The following is a 20,199-nucleotide window of genomic DNA, read 5'->3' as shown; positions in this document are numbered from 1 at the left end:
TGGAGTGAGTGTGTGTTCTCACTGATGCACGGCGCTCGTGGGTCCCTGTGAGTTTTATGCCCCTGTGATACGGTAAAGCAGAACTCTGCTGATGGCGGTTTTACGTATGTGACCTCTCCTTGCTCAGAGCAGGACTAAACACAAAGGGGGAGAACAAAGAAGTCGGCGGACGCAGTGTTCTTTTCCAAGTAACCGTAGCTCTTTTTACACCTCAGACCAGGAAATTTGCTCAATATGCTGCTGAAAGGTCTTTGAGGTTAGAGCCGCTCTGCACTCCACAAGTTACTAGAAATGCTTATCACACAAAATTCTTTTTAGTGTCCAAAGCTATTATATACAGTATGTGCCCAAATCACACAACCTATTGCTCACAGTCCTCCAGCCCTTTGGTGGCCACACTAATTTTAGATGAGTCCTTTGCACTCTGATTGTCCAGTGTCTAACTATTCGTGCATAAACTGGCTTGAACACAAAACTTTCCCTGAGTGCAATAAAGCAGAAAGCATCTTTCATTTGAGCTCTTGAATGTTTCCTACAGTCTGGTCCTCGTTTACATGCTATAATTTTCACTGTGACACTACAGTCATTTAGAGAACAAGGCGAATACAGCCACTTAAGCTAGAACACGCTGAGCACTGAAACCAGGGATATGTAAATCTTAGAAATCAATTACACTGCCAGGGGCACGTAGAAGCCGTCGGTAATTTTGTCCCCATGCAACAGGAGGCAGTTGAATGTGGCCTAGATCTGTTAGCATTCAGAGGTTTTTTTTTTTTTGGATTACACTCAGTGTGACAATTGTACAGCTTAGTGCTTCTGAATATTAGTATTCACTTGTTATTTCCACGGCCGGCCCCCGCATCTATTTTTGGCAGACGATAGCGGAGCTGGAGCAGCATCGTGGCTGTATTCATTATTCTCTAGGTGCTAAATAAAGAGACATGGGATGTTCAGTGCTGTTTCCCTTCATATCTCACTATGTGTGTATCTGCAGCATGTCTCCTTGTCATATACTGTCTACTGTTACTGTCGTTCTCTCACAGCAGAGACATGTATCACTGACTCTAATAGTATCTTCAGTGTACAGAAATTACTCTGATACATTTTCTACACACTTTAAATGGAGCAGTCTACAGTGGTATCTTATGTTTACCTGCAGGGTTGAATACTTGAAGCAGATTAAGGAGAACCTGAGGGTGATTTCAGATCCTGCATTGCACTGATGGTCTATTTTATGCTCAATGTGCTCAACATCCCTCTCTGGTAAAGCTGCCTATAGTATATAGAGTACTCGCCTTGCTCTCGTCCTCGTGTTTTCACAAGAGTAGATGTCACAGTTCTTTAAAAAATGCTAGTTTAGTTTAGTTTGCTTATTTACATAGAAATGCAATGTGCACGTGTGGGACTGATGAAAGAGTTCCACGTCCCCAAATGTTGATTGGGGTGAATGAGGCCAGGTTTCCCATAATGATGCTTGTAACCCAGTCTGTCTCTGAGGGTCAGGGAATTGTTCTTCATTGTCCTGCAGTGGAGAAAAGGAGAAAAGAAGGTGCAATGAGAAAAAGAGAGTTGCTCCCAGTTCAACCTGTTATGTGCAAAAGAAAGAAAACATAAGAATTTAGTTTTGCAGTATTTTTACAAACATGAGCAAAAGTCCCTGTTCATTACATTTAGAAAAAATGGCTTAAGAGAGCTTTAAAATCATATATGATACCACCCAGACTTGTATGCAATCCACCTGAGATCGAAAAACCCTGCATCTCAAGTAGTCAAAATAGCTGTTGGGTGATTCTCTCTTTTTTTTTTTTTTTTTCATTCTGGCACCCGACTCTGTGCACCCCGAGTAAGACTCAGCAGCAGAAAACGGAAATTGAAGTCAACTTCAAATAGCCCCTGCTGCACTGCATGGTCCCCAGGTGCAGATGAATCCCCTTTCCAATCTCTATAGCTCACACAGTCCTCCTAAACTGTCCATAACAAGTGATCCATTGCTTAAGGTTTGCTCTGAGGCCTCCTTCTATTTTGTTTACACATCACTCTCTTTTTTTCTCACTTTAATTGATCTAAATTCACATATAGTCAAGGTGGATATGTAAAACATTCATCACTCACACAGATGGCTGATTGGGACCATGTGGGAGACCTGATCCCAAACGAACAGCAGTTGTAACTAATCTTTTTTGTTTGTTTGTTTGTTTTCTGTTTCTATCATGACTCGTGGTGTCCCTGCCACACACAGCAGCACTAATTAGAAATCTTGTCTTGTGGTTTCTCCTAGTAACATAATATTTAAAACATAGAAATATGGCTGTTGTGTTTTATTGTGTGCGGTGGTTTCATTCCTGTAATTACCACTGGTTAACACAGGTAAACAAACTAGTGCCATGACCCCAACAGCAGGTGTACCTAAGTGTGTGTACTGTATGTTTGTATATTACCAGCTTTAATACCATTACTGTGAAATAACGATTCAACAATCTTTAGTCTGTGTTTTCTAAGTCATGCTTGTGCTTTTTTATTCGTTGCTATCAGTCTTTCATACTTAAATTTATCTTTGAAGTCTGTTTGCCCCCCTGCTGAGACCGACACAGCATGCAGAGCATCGCAGCCATTTAGTTTATTCAGCAGACATCGGTGTGATGCTGAGGACACTGACACCTCAGATATTTCTGTGACTCCAGTCAGTGTGTGGACTGTTCCACTGTTTACTGTTGAAATGTAGACAGATGAAATCCCTCCATCCTCTAATATTTATTAATCATATTTTTTTTTTCACTTTAATATTAGCTCCCACATTATGTGAGTAGTTTTTTTTTACACCTAACACAAAAGACAAACAAGTCGAAAAATGCTTTCTTTGTTCTTAGTTCTCTCTTGTTGTTTCACTCATTTACATTTGTCTGTCATCATGTCTCTGTTGGAGTCTACTGAAGATCTAGTCATCATAAATGCTGATTCATTCGTCTTGTTGTTTTCACACACATTTGATTACTGCACATTTGTCCAAAGTCCAAGGGGAGTGGTTTTGTCTTTTATGTCTTGTACTGTACATGTCAGCCACCAGATCTGCTTAAAACTAACATTTACACGCTTGTTGACGCCTTTATCTGAAATTCTCTCTCTCTCAAAGTTGAAATAAATACTATAAAACTATGTAATGCTATAACACCTCCTCTTTTTTTGTCTGCAGGGAACCAGCACACTGCAGGATCCTTCCAGTCCCAGCTCACCCAGTACACAGCAGTCGTGTGGTCCGCACAGTTTCGTACAGGAGCACTTCCAGGCTCAGTACAGGTGAGAGGCATGGGCAGAAACAGCATTTCACTAGCAGCTTGACTAATTGTTCCTTGTTGACCTTTAGGTTCAAAGTAGTGTCATACTGCTGTTTTTGTAACTTTTAAACTTTCTTTCAAAATCATACAACTCAGTGCTTTTAGGAAGAAGTAGGACGAGAATACATTTTGGAAACTATCTTAAGTGTCTTATAAATTATGCAGTATGCATGGTAGATTCCACTGGGCACTATATCTCATGTCCTGAGGTTGTGTTTGACTAAACAGAGTGCAGTACATACTGTTGAAGAGAATAGCTATTCAGCACAGGTGAGAATGAACCTTCTCTCCTGCGGATAAGAATCAGTAGTTTGAGAAAGTAGGTCAGACAGACCTGCGAAGGATTCAGGAGATTTATCTTTAGTACTGGCTTCTGGCTCTCTGTGCTTCATTCACAGTGGGAAGTCAGAGACTGGGCTGCTATAGTTTAATAGACTCCCTAATGGAATTGATGCTAGACCTTTCAGTAACCTCGCTGGCACACTTGGCCGAGTACATTTACTTGGCATCTTGCTTTTGCCTCTCGTTTGATCCCTGAGCAGTGTAAACAAGAGAAAAGCTGGTAAGACGGTAATATTTAGAAGAAAACGGCAGTTTAGGTGTTAGAGTTGTGATCGGACAATCACGTGATATGAATGTTAGAGACAGCAAGGGCGGAGAAAAAGTATAGAACGTCAAAAGAAAATTGTTTGTGGAACTATTAACTATTGTAACCAGGAGGTAGACAGACACCAGGCTCTGACCTTGATTTGTATCAGCTCTGAAGTTTGTGCATGACTTCGATGTATCAGTTTGTGGTGCACTGTCATCGGCAGTTCGGACAGAACAATGCGTCTCCACATGTAGCAGTACAACAAGACAAACAGCACAGACAGCACAGATAACTTGCTTCTTGTAATGGAAAAGCTTAGTTTTCATCTTTCTGGCAGGGACTTGCTTGCCACCTCCTCCTCCAATATAAGATGGCACCTGGCACCGTAACCAAATACAGCAAAGTTTGTCTTGAGTAAAGTGAGCGAGTCGGCCCTTGCAAACTTTTGTAATAAACTCAGAAGTTGGTTCAGACTATTCCAAATGGTAATGGATTCAGGGTGACTGTGCTGCTGCTGCTGCTGCTGCTGCTGCTGCTGCTGCTGCTGCGTAACACAGTGTCACTGATGCTTGATTTCTATGGAAAGGCTCTCAGGTTGACTGTTAATGGAAGGTCAACCAGTGCTGTATCAGATTACATAAGGGTGTTATTGTGACGGAAAGTGCAAGACACTGTGTCTGTTCTGTGTTGTGCAGCTCCTAAGTTATGCATTTGCTTCAGAACATGACCCAGAAAAACCCAAATATTTTGACACTTGGTTAAGGTCACCTTTTTACGCAGAACTTTTAAAAAAGGTATTTCTTTGTAAGGAGTCAGACAGCAAACCAGAGAGAAGAAAGGGGCTTTGACATGCATTTACTGTACAGATGAGTTTTTAATGATGAGAAAAAGGATAAAAAAACAAACAAATGTAGATACACAGAATAACAGCCTAAACAAAAGCCAGATATAATATTAGGCTCGCCACGGACAAAGTCTTTGGGACGACTTGGGCACATATTTAGTAAAGCTCATGGAAAGTAAAATCCAGGGAATGAGCAACAAGGCTCATACTTGATAATCTCCTGCACATAGTTAAACACAGACAAGGGTAAATGTATAAACAAAGGGACTGGGCTTCAAGCAGAGTGCAAAACCGAAAGCAGATTAAAAGCAGACTGACTGAGAGAAGTGAGGTGATCCAACGAGAATAATCTGGCAGGGTGTGAGTGAAAGCAGCAGTTCTAGTGGCAAAAGAGTCACAGAGGGTGTTTTCTAAGAAACAAAGAAACAGCTAGAATAAAGGGAGAATTGAGGACTGAACCTCAACTGTCTTTCTGTCAGTCAGAATAAAGGCATATACTCGCAGGCCCCCGGGGAGTAGTTCTGTCATGTTTGGTTAAACTGCAGCAGATTAGCGTGTGAGCCAATCAATAAAAAGGTCGTCATGTGACATCTGTACAGTATTGACCACTGCACTGCAAAGTTAACCAGCCATTCATTCGTGGGATTATCCAATGCTCTCACTGAAAGATGATGGATTGAACCGTTAGAATAGGAACTGTTACCCTGCGCACCACAAATCCCATGATGCACTCGCGCTGAGCAGATGAATAAGAACCTGCTTTAAACGTATTGGTTCAGTCACTTCTAAAAAAAGACACGTGGCTCGGAGGCGTAAAGTGGTTTCTTGAACGTCTTTGTTACTCTCCCTCTTCCTTTATCTGTACCCTTTTCGCTCTCTTATACTGTCAGGCGCACACAAACGCTCGAACGAGTAGGCGCGTCAACACCTGGGTGTTTATGTGACATTATCAGGTTAACGACGGCTCATTATCTTACCAGAGTAACTAAGTGTGAGAGATTTTCACAACACAAGTCCCTGGAAGCGCCTACCATAACATCTGTGGGTGGTCTCTATTAATTTAGTGAATCCCTACATGCACACACACACACAAATCTGTGCTTGTATTGTTCCTTCTCCCGACTCACAGACACACGCTCCACTCACACACAACACAAACGTTCCTTCTCCTTCTTCTTCTTTATTTTTTTTTTCCGTTTTCTCTTTGTCAACAATTCCAGCTGTAGTTGGAGTGACATTTCTTCGTGGTTCTTTTATTCGGCTGTGGTGGCAGGCGCATAATGCTTTCTCCTTGCATGAGAGCTGCTGTAATTATTTCTCTGTGTCACACTCACACACACACCTTTTGACTATTTAGCTCACATTTCAGCCTCCGGTCTGGACAAGTTTCGGCCACTGTTTCATCCAGTGCTTGGCACATTTCTTCTTCGTGCTCCAGCGCTAACACGAGGAGATGGTTATGTTTGACATTCAAGTATGTTCGGATCATCCTCTTAAATAATAACTATTACACATATACACACACACACACACACACACACACAGTGATTACTCCAGTGATTCACACCTCACCCTTAAGTAGGAGTGTGAGTCTTGAGTGAATTGAACTGGTCCTCTGTGCACTAACAGCTTATTATTGCAGCTGTTTTCTCCTGGTGTTTTCCGTGACTCATTACCGGTTGTAACAAGCTTATCATGTAAGTGCAAATCTCTAAATGCAGGACTATGGGATTTTCCTGAGGGTGTTTGAGTAAGATGTGCATAAATATAGAGAGTGGAAGCAAGTGGAGTGAGGAAAGAAGAAATAAAGAGCATAAGATGTGATTTTTCACTGCGGGGGGTGCCTGCGTCCCCGGTGAGGCTGTGTGGGTATAGCTTTCTGTTAAAACCCAGACGAGATGGTTTGAAGAGCAAAAACAGTGCGTGGCTTTTATTCTGTTCATTGTGACATTGTTAATGCCACTTACAGTTCCTGTCACTTATATCCTGTCTATATGCACTTATTTTTTATTTATTACAGCTACTATAAATAGCAAATAGCACCACTAGCATCATTACAGTTAATCTTATCACATATGTAATAATAATGTATGTAATAACTGTCTTATCTGCAGTATAGTCTAGTTCCAGCAGCTGTGGGGTATACAGTATGTTCTACTGTGGTACAACTATAATAATCATTTTAAAAATCACATCACATATGATGTTTAAAAAGATTTTATCATATGAGGGTGTGAACAACATCATTTTACAGCACCAAGCTGCCTGGGGACAGCAGATCATTTTGTTTTATACACAGCAGCGACGGACCTAACTGTAAATAAAAAACATTTAGATAATAATGGCACATTTACATCATAGTATAGAGATGCTCATCAATGTTACATTATAGGTTTAGAAATCAGAGAAGCCCTTAACTTTCTGACTTGGTTTTTAACTTCCTCACAGAAAAATGTAGTATTACATCTCTCACAGCTTTAATCTGAACAGAACCTGCTTAGAAATAAAATTAAATTGTGTTATCTAACACTTAAATTACTTATTAGCGCCCGTTTCAAGACTATGAATCCCGTTACACAAGTTGTGCTCTAATTGAAACGCTCGAGTGTTGATGCATTTCCAAACTCGGAGGCAATATCCTCCCTGGTGACTCACTCACATTTAATAAATAATAGACAAAGAAACCCGAATGGTGTGGAATTTGTTTTTGGCCCCTCACCGGGCTTTCTTCAGTGTAAATAAGCTTTATATCCCTTCGTATTCTCATCTCATTAGGCGGTCTCATTCTGAGCTGGTTTCAGTCTGCTGAGTCGGGAGGCTAATTCCTTCATCTACTCTTCTTTTACTCACTTCCTCCTCTTTACATTGTCTAATCACTGGGGAACTGGAGTCACTGCCTCTTAATGCAGAATAACAAAAGAGCAATCACTCCCTCACATTCTTGCAGCGTCGTATTTTTGTTCCTTTCAATGTCTCCATCCCTGTGTCTCTTTCTAGCCTTCCCTTCGCTGCTTATATCACTTGATTGGTCTCTCTTCTCTTTCTTTCCTCTTCTTCTTTCCTGATTCTTTTTATATCTCACAGAGATGCTCCTCAGAGGCATCCAATGGAGTTGTCTGATCTGAATAAATGTTTGCGATTAGAGCCAGGGCTGTCTTGTGGATTGGGCTGCCGATGTGGGAGTCGATGCTTCAGTCACTCCGTTGTGCTGCAGCGTTTAAATGAATCTTTGTCAAAGCCTCCCTCCTCCGTCTGTCACTCTCAGTCAGTTTGTGGCATCTATTTTTAATGGCCTGGGAGATGTACAGAGAGCCCCAGCCCAAGTATCTCCATCTAGACAAACTAGATATTGAAGACGGGGACTTTTTTCCTGTGTAACTTTAACTTGGATGCAGCACTGAGGTGAAGACATTTGGGATATTTCGCAGTTTTCTATCATTTTCAGGTTCAGATACCTATTAAAACAAAGCAAAGTGAAAAATACATTCAAGCGAACAAATCACTTAGTTGTTCCATGTCCCGGAAAAGCTGAACTGAAAGCTGTAAACAATTAATATTTAAAAAAACAAAAAAAAAAAAACCCAAAGCTCAAATCCTTTTAAGAGCTACTTATGCAACAAACAACACTCTACAGTATATCTGTCAACTATGAGATTGAGGATGAGAGAGAGTTCTCCCCACCAATCGTATTTTCATACCAGATCCTTTGAAGACTCAGTTCTTCATAAAAGAGTGCAAACTTGTTCTCATCATCAAAGATGGTCCGCAGGGGCTCCAATTTTCCCTAAGTAATGCATCCAGGTAGGGGTGTGCTCGCGCTGACCTCTCAGAGACATCAGACTAGTCATTTCACTGCGTAATAATAATAATTCTGCTGTCCAAGTAAATGGTTGCTGAAAATATGGCCAGACATTGACCTTCCTTACTTTGATTTTGGTGCCATGACCACCCACAGTGCTTTCTTCAAGCCTAGCCTCACTCAGCACTCTCCCTCCTGCTGACACCACCCAGCTCCCTGCAGCGCCAGACTTTGAAGTGGGTGCTAACTAGTTAGTGCAGGGTGTTATCGAATGGAAGCCACTCTTTGGTTTCTTTTTGCAAAGACAAATGCCATCTGCTGAGCCACCTGACCCTGTAATGTGTGGTAATTAAGTCTGTAAACACTACTAGTACATGCAGTTTCTGAATCTTCTTCACCAGCAAATTAGGTCTGAACTGGCCGATATAGACTTCAGACTCTCTATTGGAGCCACGTGTTAAATTTGTGATTCATCGTGACTTTGTTTCTGTCCTGTTCCTCTGCTTATGTAATTTGTCATTTGGTGTAATGCAGTCTTATAATTTGTTAATGGAACTGAAATAGAGAAGATAGAGAGAAACTGTTTTGGGAGAGAAGTAATGAGAAAAAGAGGGAGTTTAGTTGTGTTTATGGAGATGGAAGTTTGATTATCTCTCTGGGAGCAGTTCATTGCCATTGTCTGCGTGTGTGTGTGTGTGTGTGTGTGTGTGTGGTGAATATAAATGATTTAAATCATATTCCCCCCTCGAATTGTCAGATTTCTGCCTAATTACAAAACAACTTCACCTTCTATGTTAAAGTATATGTGTACGGGGGAGAGAGAGAGATGTACAAGGACTTATTAAGTTATTTATCAATTATAGCAGTAGAGACTTGTGATTCCAGTTTGAAAAAAACAAAACCAAACACTGACCTAACCTAACCTGTCTCAGGATCACGTGTTCTATATTTACATGGTTTAACACGGTGACTTTGTAAAGGTTTTAATTAGTTTTACTTCTACAGTCACACTAACATGCATAGATCATGTACTGGTTCCATACTTTATATATTATGTTTGAAATATCAAAGTAAACACTGTTTTAGCAGGATTTAACTTTTCTTTAACGGTACAGAATCGATCCTCTGTTATTAACACTGACACCTTGAAAAGCACAGTCATAGTTCCCCGGGTGCTGTATATATAACTTATTAAACCTAATCCAAATTCATTGCCTGTTTTTTTGGTCACTTAATTTTAAACTGGAAGGAGGAAACTCTGTGAATGCCGGTGTCATTGACAATAGAGTATCATAATGTTTACTCCCAAACTGAGAAGGACAATATTTATGAAGGTGGTGATGAGACTTAAGTTGTGTGTTTGTTTAGCTGAGGACATTTTCCCAAACAGGAGGACTCTACTTGTACTTCTCATAGACTGAGGCGAGTACCCTGACTGACAGGCACACAGAAGAAAAGACACTCTCTGATCTCTTTCTCTTTGAGAAGCACTGACCTGCAGAGAACTATGACATGCCGTATAATGCAACTTTGAGTTTGCTGTAAGTCTTTTACCAAAGTTGTGTTTCTCTTCTTTGCCCTTTACAACCTAACCAGATTCTCTAAGGATGTATTCTGCACAGTGCACACATGAACCTTCATTTATAACAGTATGTCTCGGGGGGGGATCCTACACATCTAGTGCATCCAGAGTGCTTAACCTTTTTTTAGTTATGTTACAGGCTTATTCCAAAATGAATAAAATTCACTATTTTCCTCATAATTCTACAAACATTACCCCATAATGACAGGAAGGAATAAAGGAAGTTTGTTTGAAGTCTGCAAAAATTTAAATAAGTCCTTGACACTCAAAATAAAACTCTGTGGGAAATTCAGTTGACTGGACATTGATGATGATTTGGAAAGACATACAGTACACCTGTCTATATAAGGTCCCACAGTAACGGTGCATGTCAGAGCACAAACCAAACCAGGAAGTCCAAGGAATTGTCGTAGACATCCGAGACAGGATTGTATCGAGGAACTTTGTACCATCTCTCCCTATCCAACCAAGAAACTACCCAAAGATAGCTGTGTCAAGCTTGTAGCATCATACTTAAAAAGACATGAGGCTATAATTGGTGCTGAAGGTGTTTCAACAAAGTACGGAGCAAAGACTGTGAATAATAACTGTATGTACATGTGATTTTTTCTTATTATAATTTTTTATAAATTTGCAAAGATTTCAAACAAATTTCTTTCACATTGTCATTATGGAGTATTTTTTGTAGAGTTTTGATGAAAATAATGAATTAAATTCATTGTGGAATAAGGCTGTAACATGTAAATGTGAATACTTTCTGGATGCTCTGTATTTTCATCAGAGACTAAGTTGCAGGATTTAATAGTTAGATGATTCTGTCTACAACAGTCTTAGGTAGTTTTAGCTCTGGGTATAAAACCCTAATGAAACTTTCAACCTTTATAAAAAGGATTGTTTCAGTAAAGGTTTCACTTTTATTATCTTTTGTTCAGTTTTTTTCTCCATTTTTGCTAGGTCTGTTTTCTCCAAGTTTATGAACCAGCAACAACCTCAGTCGAGCTGTTTTTTGGGCTGCGTCTCAGGCCTCCATCCATCACAGCCTGCAGAGCTGTCAGCTCACACTGTTTACTCCCTAAATAAGGGCAAAACTTCAGTGACTCAACTACAGGTTTCTTTGGCTCCACATTAAAATCTGGAAGATGCAGGGCTGAAGCATTGCCTAGAATTTCTTTGGATTAAACTGAAAGAGTCAAGGAAAGCGAGCTGCCCGCTGTCTTCTACTGGGCACTGTTGTAAAACTTGTGAGTTTATAGAATTAAAAAAAGCTTTATCTTTGTATACTATGTACGAATCATGCAAAACTGTTTAGCAAGTGGCAGCTTTAACTCGAGACTATATGCAAAATATAAATCTGTTGAAAACCTCATTGAATTAAACTAAATATCATCATCCCTCAGATTTTGCTCTCTTAGTAAGTACCAATACAAATACACTAGTAATTTAGTCAGATGTGAGCAAATATTTGGTCTTTAGAAAACACTACTATTCTGACATCAGCTCATCCCTGATAGAATAACTTAAAAATAAAAACTTTGCATCCCTCTGAAAGTTTTCTAATTCACAATACGGAAAATGGCTAAACAGTAACGTGATACTGCATAATGTTTAGAAATGCCGCTGGTGGAGTGTTATTTATTTAGCTCCGAGCACAACAGAGCAGCAGAGGGATGCTGAGCAGTTCAGCTTTCTTTATGATAAATAAGAGCAGCTGCTGCAGTGCTGTGCATGTGTGTGTTTGTGTGTGTGCGTGTGTGTGTGTGTGTGTGTGTGTGTGTGTGTGTGTGTGTGTGTGTGTGTGTGTGCGTGTGTGTGTGTGCTGTAGCTCCAGGTATCTAGTTTAAACCAAAGAACTGTGGTCTTTTACTTTGACACATGAACATTGTAAACACAGAACAACTTCTGTATTTCACACACACACACACACACACACACACACACACACACACACACACACACACACACACACACACATTGACAGGAATACTTATCTAATATTCTCCACCAGACTGGAAACGCCGTGAGCCACGAGCTTTTTTAGCATTGCTGTGTGTTTGTGTGTGTGTGTTCCTGCAGGCACGCGTGCATTTCCGTGTAAGTGCTGAGTTTTGACTATGTTTTGCGTGGTTTGTGTATATATGAGTGAAAAGAGCCCGTCAGTCTGCTTTACTGAGTACAAACTGGCATCATTAGTGAGCCTGTGACTGGCTGCCACGGCACGCCGGGCTGAACACTGACAGCAAGGAAATGTGGAGTTTGAAAAACTGTTGTATTATTTCCGACGTGTTTTTATATTTGACAAGTTTGTATCTTCACAAACTTGGACACAGCCCTACTGGCATAAATGATAGAGAGACACAGGGAAATGAAGCAAGCATCTGGCAACACGCTTGCTTACATGTAGCAAATGGCTGCTTGGCCATGTTCATACGTCACTTCAAATATATTGTCAGAATAAAATTTACAAAGGTTTGAATCAGTGCTTTAATACTGGAGGAAATACATTTCATATGATTAGGAACACTTGGAAAGACATTTGTACAACTTATTTTGAATTTTATTGTATTTTCGTATCCCATATGCTGTCATACCACTGACTGTTTACGCCACACAGTCCTTTGAAGGATACCTGGTAGTATTTACAGTACAAATATACAGGACATCCTGAACATTTCTGTGATGAGGGCCTGTATTTATTAGTCATCTTAGAATTGATCATTTTGACTGTAATAAATCAAACGTTGATTACTCTTACAGCACCACAAAAAAGATCCATTAATTAATCAGTTGGCAAGAAGTCAATGACATAACAAGCTGTGTTAATGCTAGTTGGTGGTTACCCTGGATTTGCTGTTTTTACTTGTCTCTCTGTATTTGTTATGTAGTAGTTTTGCTAATTTGACAAATATCTATTAAGTAAATTAACATTTATACTAGAATCAGGTGAAGACAACTAAACTAGCTCAGTAAAGTCCATCAGTGGCTATGTCAGTCTTTGTGTGTGTATCCATACAATGGTTGAATGTGTTAATTAGTGAGCTGTAGAGGTGCTGGTAGGTGGATTTGTTACCTTTGGATGCAGTTAAGTCGGCGGCCTTCACCTACTGTCAGTCTTTATGGATAGCCAATAGCAGCTCCTGCTGAAGTTTATTACACAGAAATCAGAGCGGGATTAATCCCCCTAATCAAGCTTGTGGCAAGAAAGCAAATAAGTCTATTTTCCAAAAAATTCAAAGTATTATGTAAATTTTATCCTTGATGCTATTGTTTGGCTGCAGATTCTTGCTGACTTGTGCTACCAGCCCATAGGTTGGGATCCTGTGCTCCTGTCGCCTCAAAGACCTTGACAGGTCCTGTCTGTGTGTGCGTGTGTGCTTTTCTTTAAGCTTTGCTTTCTAGTTTTTGTCAACTCATCTGTCCTGCTGCCAACTTTCTCTTCTCCTCTAATCTGTCCTCCCACTGATCTCCGCACTTTGTTGTCTTTCTCTTCATCTTTGCCTCTTTGCTCTCCAATCTTGTTTCCTCTGCCTTCCCAAGCTGTATCCGCCGCCTTTCTTTACTCTCAAGCCATCGGGCTTTCTTTTATCCAGCTCACACCTTTGTCTTTATCGTTCTCGCTGTTATGTATTCATTCCTCTTCATCTTCCCAGGTCAGTATGTTCTTTGGGATGCAGCGAAGGCTGAGGTCATACATGAATAAAAAAAAAAAATCATTGAAAATTGCTCTGTCTCTGTCTCTCTGCAGGTCGTCTCTGACGTGCCCTCATTGCCTTAAGCAGAGCAACACCTTCGACCCATTTCTGTGTATCTCGCTGCCAATCCCCCTGCGACAAACCAGGTACTGTCTGACACATACAGCAGTGGAAGCATTAAAAGCATATTCACCAGAACGGTTCAGGTAAACTTTTGTAGTTGTTGTTGTTGACTAAGATTAGTTTCACTTATTTATTCGTGAACTGGACCTCTTTCTTGTGAGATGTCCAGAAGAATCAAAGTCACTTCACACGTCCACCAGGGAAGTCACAGCCAATGACCCACTTTAATTGGTGTAGGAGTGGTTGTTAGAGGTGTCGCTATCTCCTCACGCCCCCCTTTCCATTGTCAACCTAACGAGCCTACGTAGAGCAGTCATCAACAAATTTTCCTCTGATTGATGATGCTACTTAAATGACAAGTGAAACATTTTCAGTCCAGTTGATATGACTCAACTTGTAACATGGTCTTAGATGAACCCTGATGAAATTTGTTAAAATACCCTGGATGGCATCAGATCTATTTAGAATGACCCTGAAGGGAAAGGCTGCACCAGGACATTGACATGGGAAGGTTCCTTAAACTTAACAATATGGTAGACAAAGCACGAGTAATGAGTCTGTCCTTTAGACAAAAAGGAGAGTCTAGTCTTTAGATTGCTGAAGGTGTAAACTGGAATGACTGGAATGAAAAGTTAAATGAAAGAGAATGAAATATCTCTTTTTATGCTGAATTGACCCGAGGGCTTAGTAAATTCATCACTACTGATGAAAGCATAAAAGTAATGGATCATCTATGATCCAGAGTAGGAGGAGAGAATAGTAAGAGTATTATTAGAGTGATATTATCACTGGAATTTGAATACAAGCTTTGAAATAATGGATTGCAGCATTGCATATTACACTGAATACCTGCAACTAGTAGAAAAAAACATCATGTTATCATCTTCATAGTAAACGAAATTTGAAACATAATTCAGGTAGATATTTGGGCAAAAACGCACTAAACACTCCAACGTCTTTAGGCCATGGTCATATCAAAGTGATAAATGCTGGCCATCAAAAGTCCCTGACCAAACGCTTTCTGTGTTGTTTCCATTTTTACCCGCACCCGAAGCTGCATGTCAGCAAGGTCCCGCTGTAAGACAGTATGACATATGAAGAGAGAGACAGCGCGAGAACAAGAGAGGGGCTGGCAATGCACAAGGGACTTTTTTTTTTTATTTTAACAACACGCAAATAGAGAGAGAGAGAGAAAAAGAGACTATGCAGTGATAAATAAGACAGATAAGATGCATAGAACTTTGCAGCTCCAGTATGCTTTAGTTATCAGCAGTCAGTTATCTGGCTACAGTTAGGTCCTTATACATCCGTGGTACACCTACACAGCAGATTTGAATCATTTTACCAGCTCAGATGTGTTTGGGACCTTTTGAGCTTATACAGTACATCCTGTAGTGTTGTTTGACATGACAAATAAGAGCTGTACTACTCCTATCGGTCCTGTGTGTGCACATTCTCAGCCTTTACATGAGTTTGAATTGTGCAGCCTCTTACTTAGTATCATCTCTCTCGTATGTAGTCATGCCATACAACATCTAAAAACAACAAACCTCAGTTCAATTTCACAATTTGCCCACATTCACATCCCAATGAGTCGTCTCCTATCTTCAAACGCACAGACACTGCTACTCTGCATCGTCTCTACGTGGCTTTCACGGTGCTCCAAACTCCAAACTCTGATTTACAGCGTGAGTTCTCTGACAGTGTGTGGTCTGTCCCAGCACAGAGAGAAATTCATTCAGGTTCAGTATAGACTCACTGCTGGCCCCGGCACTGACTCACCACACACACACACACACACACGCACACACACACACACACACACACACACACACACACATCTATATGCATGCACACACAGTGGCCTCATTGCATCGTCCTGCTGAAGCAGTATCCCAGTAGAATGCCTGATAAGTCTGAGGCCCCCAGAGACACAGCGGGGTCTGGCTGGCAGCATGGCACTGAGGCCTGGGTGCTGCAGATAATACCAGTATATAGCAGGGAGAGAAAAGGAGGGTGTTTACTACCAAACATCTATCCCTGCAAAGTCAGTCTCAGCAACATTTTTACCAAAGCTATTATTTCCAAACCCTACAACTTTGTGAAGGTGGTTGTCTGTTATTTCTACGTGTACTGCCCTTTGTGTGGGTACTGTGAATACAAAAATACAACATGGCTAACAGGCTGTCCAGGCTCACGGACTATTTTATTATGATGCTTTACCTGCCCGTCAATGTTTAAGTGTTTTGTGTGTGTGTTTTATTACACTAGATATTATTACAGAACGTGTTGATTAAATCTTTAACAGATTTTCAAACATTATGTGGAAATTTCCATGTGTATAATCACGTACGACACATGATGTCAAAATAACTTGTGATGCCTGTCGGTCTTGACGTGTAGAAAAATATAAAGTAGGAAATATAAGGTGGTGCTTTCTGGATAAAAACGTTTCACTGCAGCATGGTTCACTATAGGTTAAACCTCCCACAATATTTCTGTATTTTCAGGCAATACATAAACACATACACTCAAAATAATGGATTCATTTTATCTCGTTACAAGGCAAATATCAACTTAATTAATTATAATTTTAAAACATATGTTAGGAAGCAGCGCTATTTTTATATAACTAATGTTTTTATAACTGTAAGATGTGTTTGATTTTCTAGAAATGTCACCTTTGGAAGCGAAATCTTCCAACCAACACTGTCTCATTACCTCATATTATCTGCTTTTTGTAACATTAGCAGAGAGAGTCAGTCTCTACTAATACACACTAAAAAATAATTGCAGCAGCCATAGCGAGCTCAGAAATCTGGCAGTCAGAGACGTGATTTGGAAAACTGATCCAAAAGTTGCATGTGGCGTGCGTGTGGTTGTTACAGCTGTGAACATTTTGAACGTGATGGACACTCTTAACACCGTTTTTTGGCTCCAACACGGATTTTTAAGCGCTGAAGACGTCTGTGCAGTCTTTGTGTTTTATGTGGTAACATATGAGAGCTTGTTATTTAATAGACACTACTGCGTTCAAAAGCAGCAGGGCGCTGGAAAGCTGCTTATAAGATGCCATCTTTATTTCCTGTCATCGCACGCAACTCGTTTTGGTTAATTTCACAACTCTGCGTCTGATCTCAGTGGATCTTTCAACGTAAACAAAACAGCTGCTCAGATCTTCCACCGTCTGCCGTGTCAGCCTCCGCACTGCTAACACATTACTCACCTGAATAATGCATGATGGGAAACAGGAAGTTAGGGTGTCAGCGATTACACTGTATTCATCCCAAATGAGAAGGACTGACCTTAGTCTGTCTCCCCGCTCGCTCTTTTCCTTTACACTCGCTGATTTATTTTCCCTCTCCACTGCAGGCTATCCTTTGTGTTCTCTCATCTTTTCATCACACTCCATCAGTTACTGATCAAATCCTCTATTTATTTCATCTTTCTCTTTCTTTCCCTCACTCCTATCTCTGCATTCTCTACAGAAGGTGTTTAGATTGCTGTAAATCAGACATGTCCCAGCACACAGCAGCCGCGTAAAGGACCATCACCAATATGCCGGTTTAGATTGGCATGTCCAGTCAGGCATACATCTGCACGCACACACACACACACACACACACACACACTACAAGGCAACTGCTCAAAAAAATCACTTCAGATACTGTTACATCAGACACAGACAAATCAGATGCTTTATGTTGACGATATTAGCTTTTTGTGCAACAGCATTGTCACAACTCAACAGCGCATTACACTGGGTCACTGGGCAACCACAAATTCGGAACAGTTGCATAATTTTTTTTCCCTATTTGGTTTTGAGTATTTTGTAAATGTGCAACTACTTCTGTGTGTGTGTGTGTGTGTGTGTGTGTGTGTGCATGCATACAAGTCAGTATGTCAGGGTGTGTTTGGAATCTGCAGTAATGTGATCATGCAAAATCAGAATTGCAGAACCATTTGGCACTTTGCTCTATCATGTCATCTATCTTATGCTACATGTGTTTTTACTCTTGGCTCCTTTACTCATACACTCTTCCTCCCCCTGTCCCCCAGGCCCATGTGCGTGACGCTGGTGTTCAGTACGAAGGGTCAGAGGTATCTGCGAGTGGGGCTGGCTGTACCTCTCTTTGGTTCCATGTCCTGCCTGAGAATCATGGTGGCAGAGGAGGGCAACATCTCTCCAGATCAGGTACAGACTTAAAGACATTCATTACCAGGTTACTGTACATACACTAGAGTAAAGTTCAAGAGTTTGGGTAATCATTATTTTAACACCCTCTGTTTCACTTTCAGATAAGTTGTTTACTTGTTTACTACAACATGCAGGTCTCTCAGAATACTCTGTGTACGGGGTGAACACCTGAATACATGTGCACAGGTAGCTGAAACGACAATGGAATGAGAAAGTGTGTATTCATCCTACTCCTGACTTACAGAAGATGATGAAGCTAAATTTGGGTCCACAGTTGCAGGAGAGCAAGAGATCAGCAAAGTCTTACATGTCGCGTGAAATGAAAAATATAATTTTCATGATTCACGAGGGCATTGTTCCAAAATGTAGAGTTACATAACAAAAATGTGTATATGTCAAAATTCATTTTTCATGGTGACCATAAAATGCACTTCATGGTTAATATAGATTGGGAAACATACACATAAGACTGTAGGCATAAAACACTGATAACATATTCAGATCTTTTGATGTGTTATGTTCTTGTTGAGAGAAGGATAGTGGCGATCTTTATTCAACTAAGGAACCATGACTTAGGAGTAATTACTTATTAGTTAAGTTAGGAAAAGCGTTTTTTGAAACTTTAAGTATTTAACATTCTTGTACAGTTCAAGTTCCCTGTTGAATTGTTTTGCAAAATAGCAGAACATTCATTTCAGGTTTTCTGGTTTCCTGATTAATTTCAGTCACAGTATGAGATTTTGTCGCTGTGTAGTTGTTGCTGCATCTCGTACACACCCACACTCCACCCACACAGGTGTTAGTACTCACTTGGGAGGCTGACCCTCATTTGAGGACCGTGTGCGAGTGTACAGACAGAGCTTAATTACTGTGTGTCAGAAAAGTTTCTCAGTCATCCAGGTTGAAAAGTTTCGCTACTAGCTACTGGACATGGATGAGTAGTGAAACAGAAGCCCAGTTGACATGAACGTCCAGATAATTGCTGTGCTGTGCATAATTGCAGTGGCATCTCCCTCACTCACCTGCTAGATTTGTAGCATTTGTTAGGGTAGGAAGGCTCACATCTTTATTACCCTGCTTCCTTTCAGCATACATAAAAACACAGGTAGGTGGACTCAATAACAGGTGAGGCTACGGAGCAGTTTGAATGAGTTTCTAATCTGAGTGCTCAGACAAATGCTAAGTCAAAGTACAAACTCCCTCCTCTCCTTCACTTTCACAAGTATTAAATCTTCCGCTTAATGTTGTGGACATAAAGCAGAAATAAACAAAAACACAGAGTCCATTTGCATTCACTGAATATCAGCAGTGTGAATTGCACAGCTCTCCTCAGTTAATGCAATTTTTCACTTCCACTGTCAGGGCTCTGAAGTTCTTGACTTCAACATGAAACTAGGACCCACACAACTCTGAAAGATTAAATATTAAGACTTAAAAAGAGAAACATACTCAGATTATTATTCCCTTTGCATATGTCCATTATTGAGAAATGTCTTTAGAACATGTTTTATATGAATTACTTCTGTATTTAAAACTGCGCCCTCTGTGGTTGACTTTGATTTCTTAGGGCCGGTGACACATGTACCTACCTTTTTCATTTTTTTGACCTCTGAATATCCTTGTTGATTTATTTTAGTGAATGAAATATTTCCACAACTACTAATCCCAGAGGATCAACACTGATACTTGTAATGCTTTGTTTTGCTGCGTCCAGCACTTTTAAATTCTTTACTTTCCCTTTTGTTTACACAAATCAGAACAATATTCAGCTTCACACGGATTACTTGATGTATTAAAGTTTGCTATCTCTGTCAATCTCTCCTCAGGTCATCCTATCGGAGTTGTACTCCACGGGTTTCAAGCGTTCCTTCTCAGATGAAGATGACCTGACGGCAATCGCTGACAGTGACGTCGTCTACGCCTTCCAGGCTCCACCCCTCTACAATCGCGGAGGCTCTGCACGGCACTCAGGTAGCCATGGCGACAGAACATCCACCACAAACACAGCTGACACTGACATCCCACACTGACTTGGCAGTT

General features: G+C 40.5%; 1 protein-coding gene across 1 annotated transcript in view; it reads left to right on the top strand.

The window, feature by feature from the left end:
• usp43a (ubiquitin specific peptidase 43a) overlaps positions 1 to 20,199 on the top strand; it is a 74,418-nt gene that overhangs the window by 22,787 nt on the left and 31,432 nt on the right. Inside the window, exons 3-6 of the mRNA XM_026360673.1 lie at positions 3,191 to 3,294; positions 13,892 to 13,984; positions 18,021 to 18,156; positions 19,986 to 20,130. Coding sequence (XP_026216458.1) covers positions 3,191 to 3,294; positions 13,892 to 13,984; positions 18,021 to 18,156; positions 19,986 to 20,130 — 478 coding nt within the window. The remainder of the gene's footprint in view (positions 1 to 3,190; positions 3,295 to 13,891; positions 13,985 to 18,020; positions 18,157 to 19,985; positions 20,131 to 20,199) is intronic.

Source organism: Anabas testudineus, chromosome 1, assembly GCF_900324465.2.
Source record: "Anabas testudineus chromosome 1, fAnaTes1.2, whole genome shotgun sequence".
NCBI classification, from domain to species: domain Eukaryota; kingdom Metazoa; phylum Chordata; class Actinopteri; order Anabantiformes; family Anabantidae; genus Anabas; species Anabas testudineus.
The sequence above is the reverse complement of the archived record's forward strand: the minus strand, read 5'-3'. Positions and strand labels throughout refer to the sequence as shown.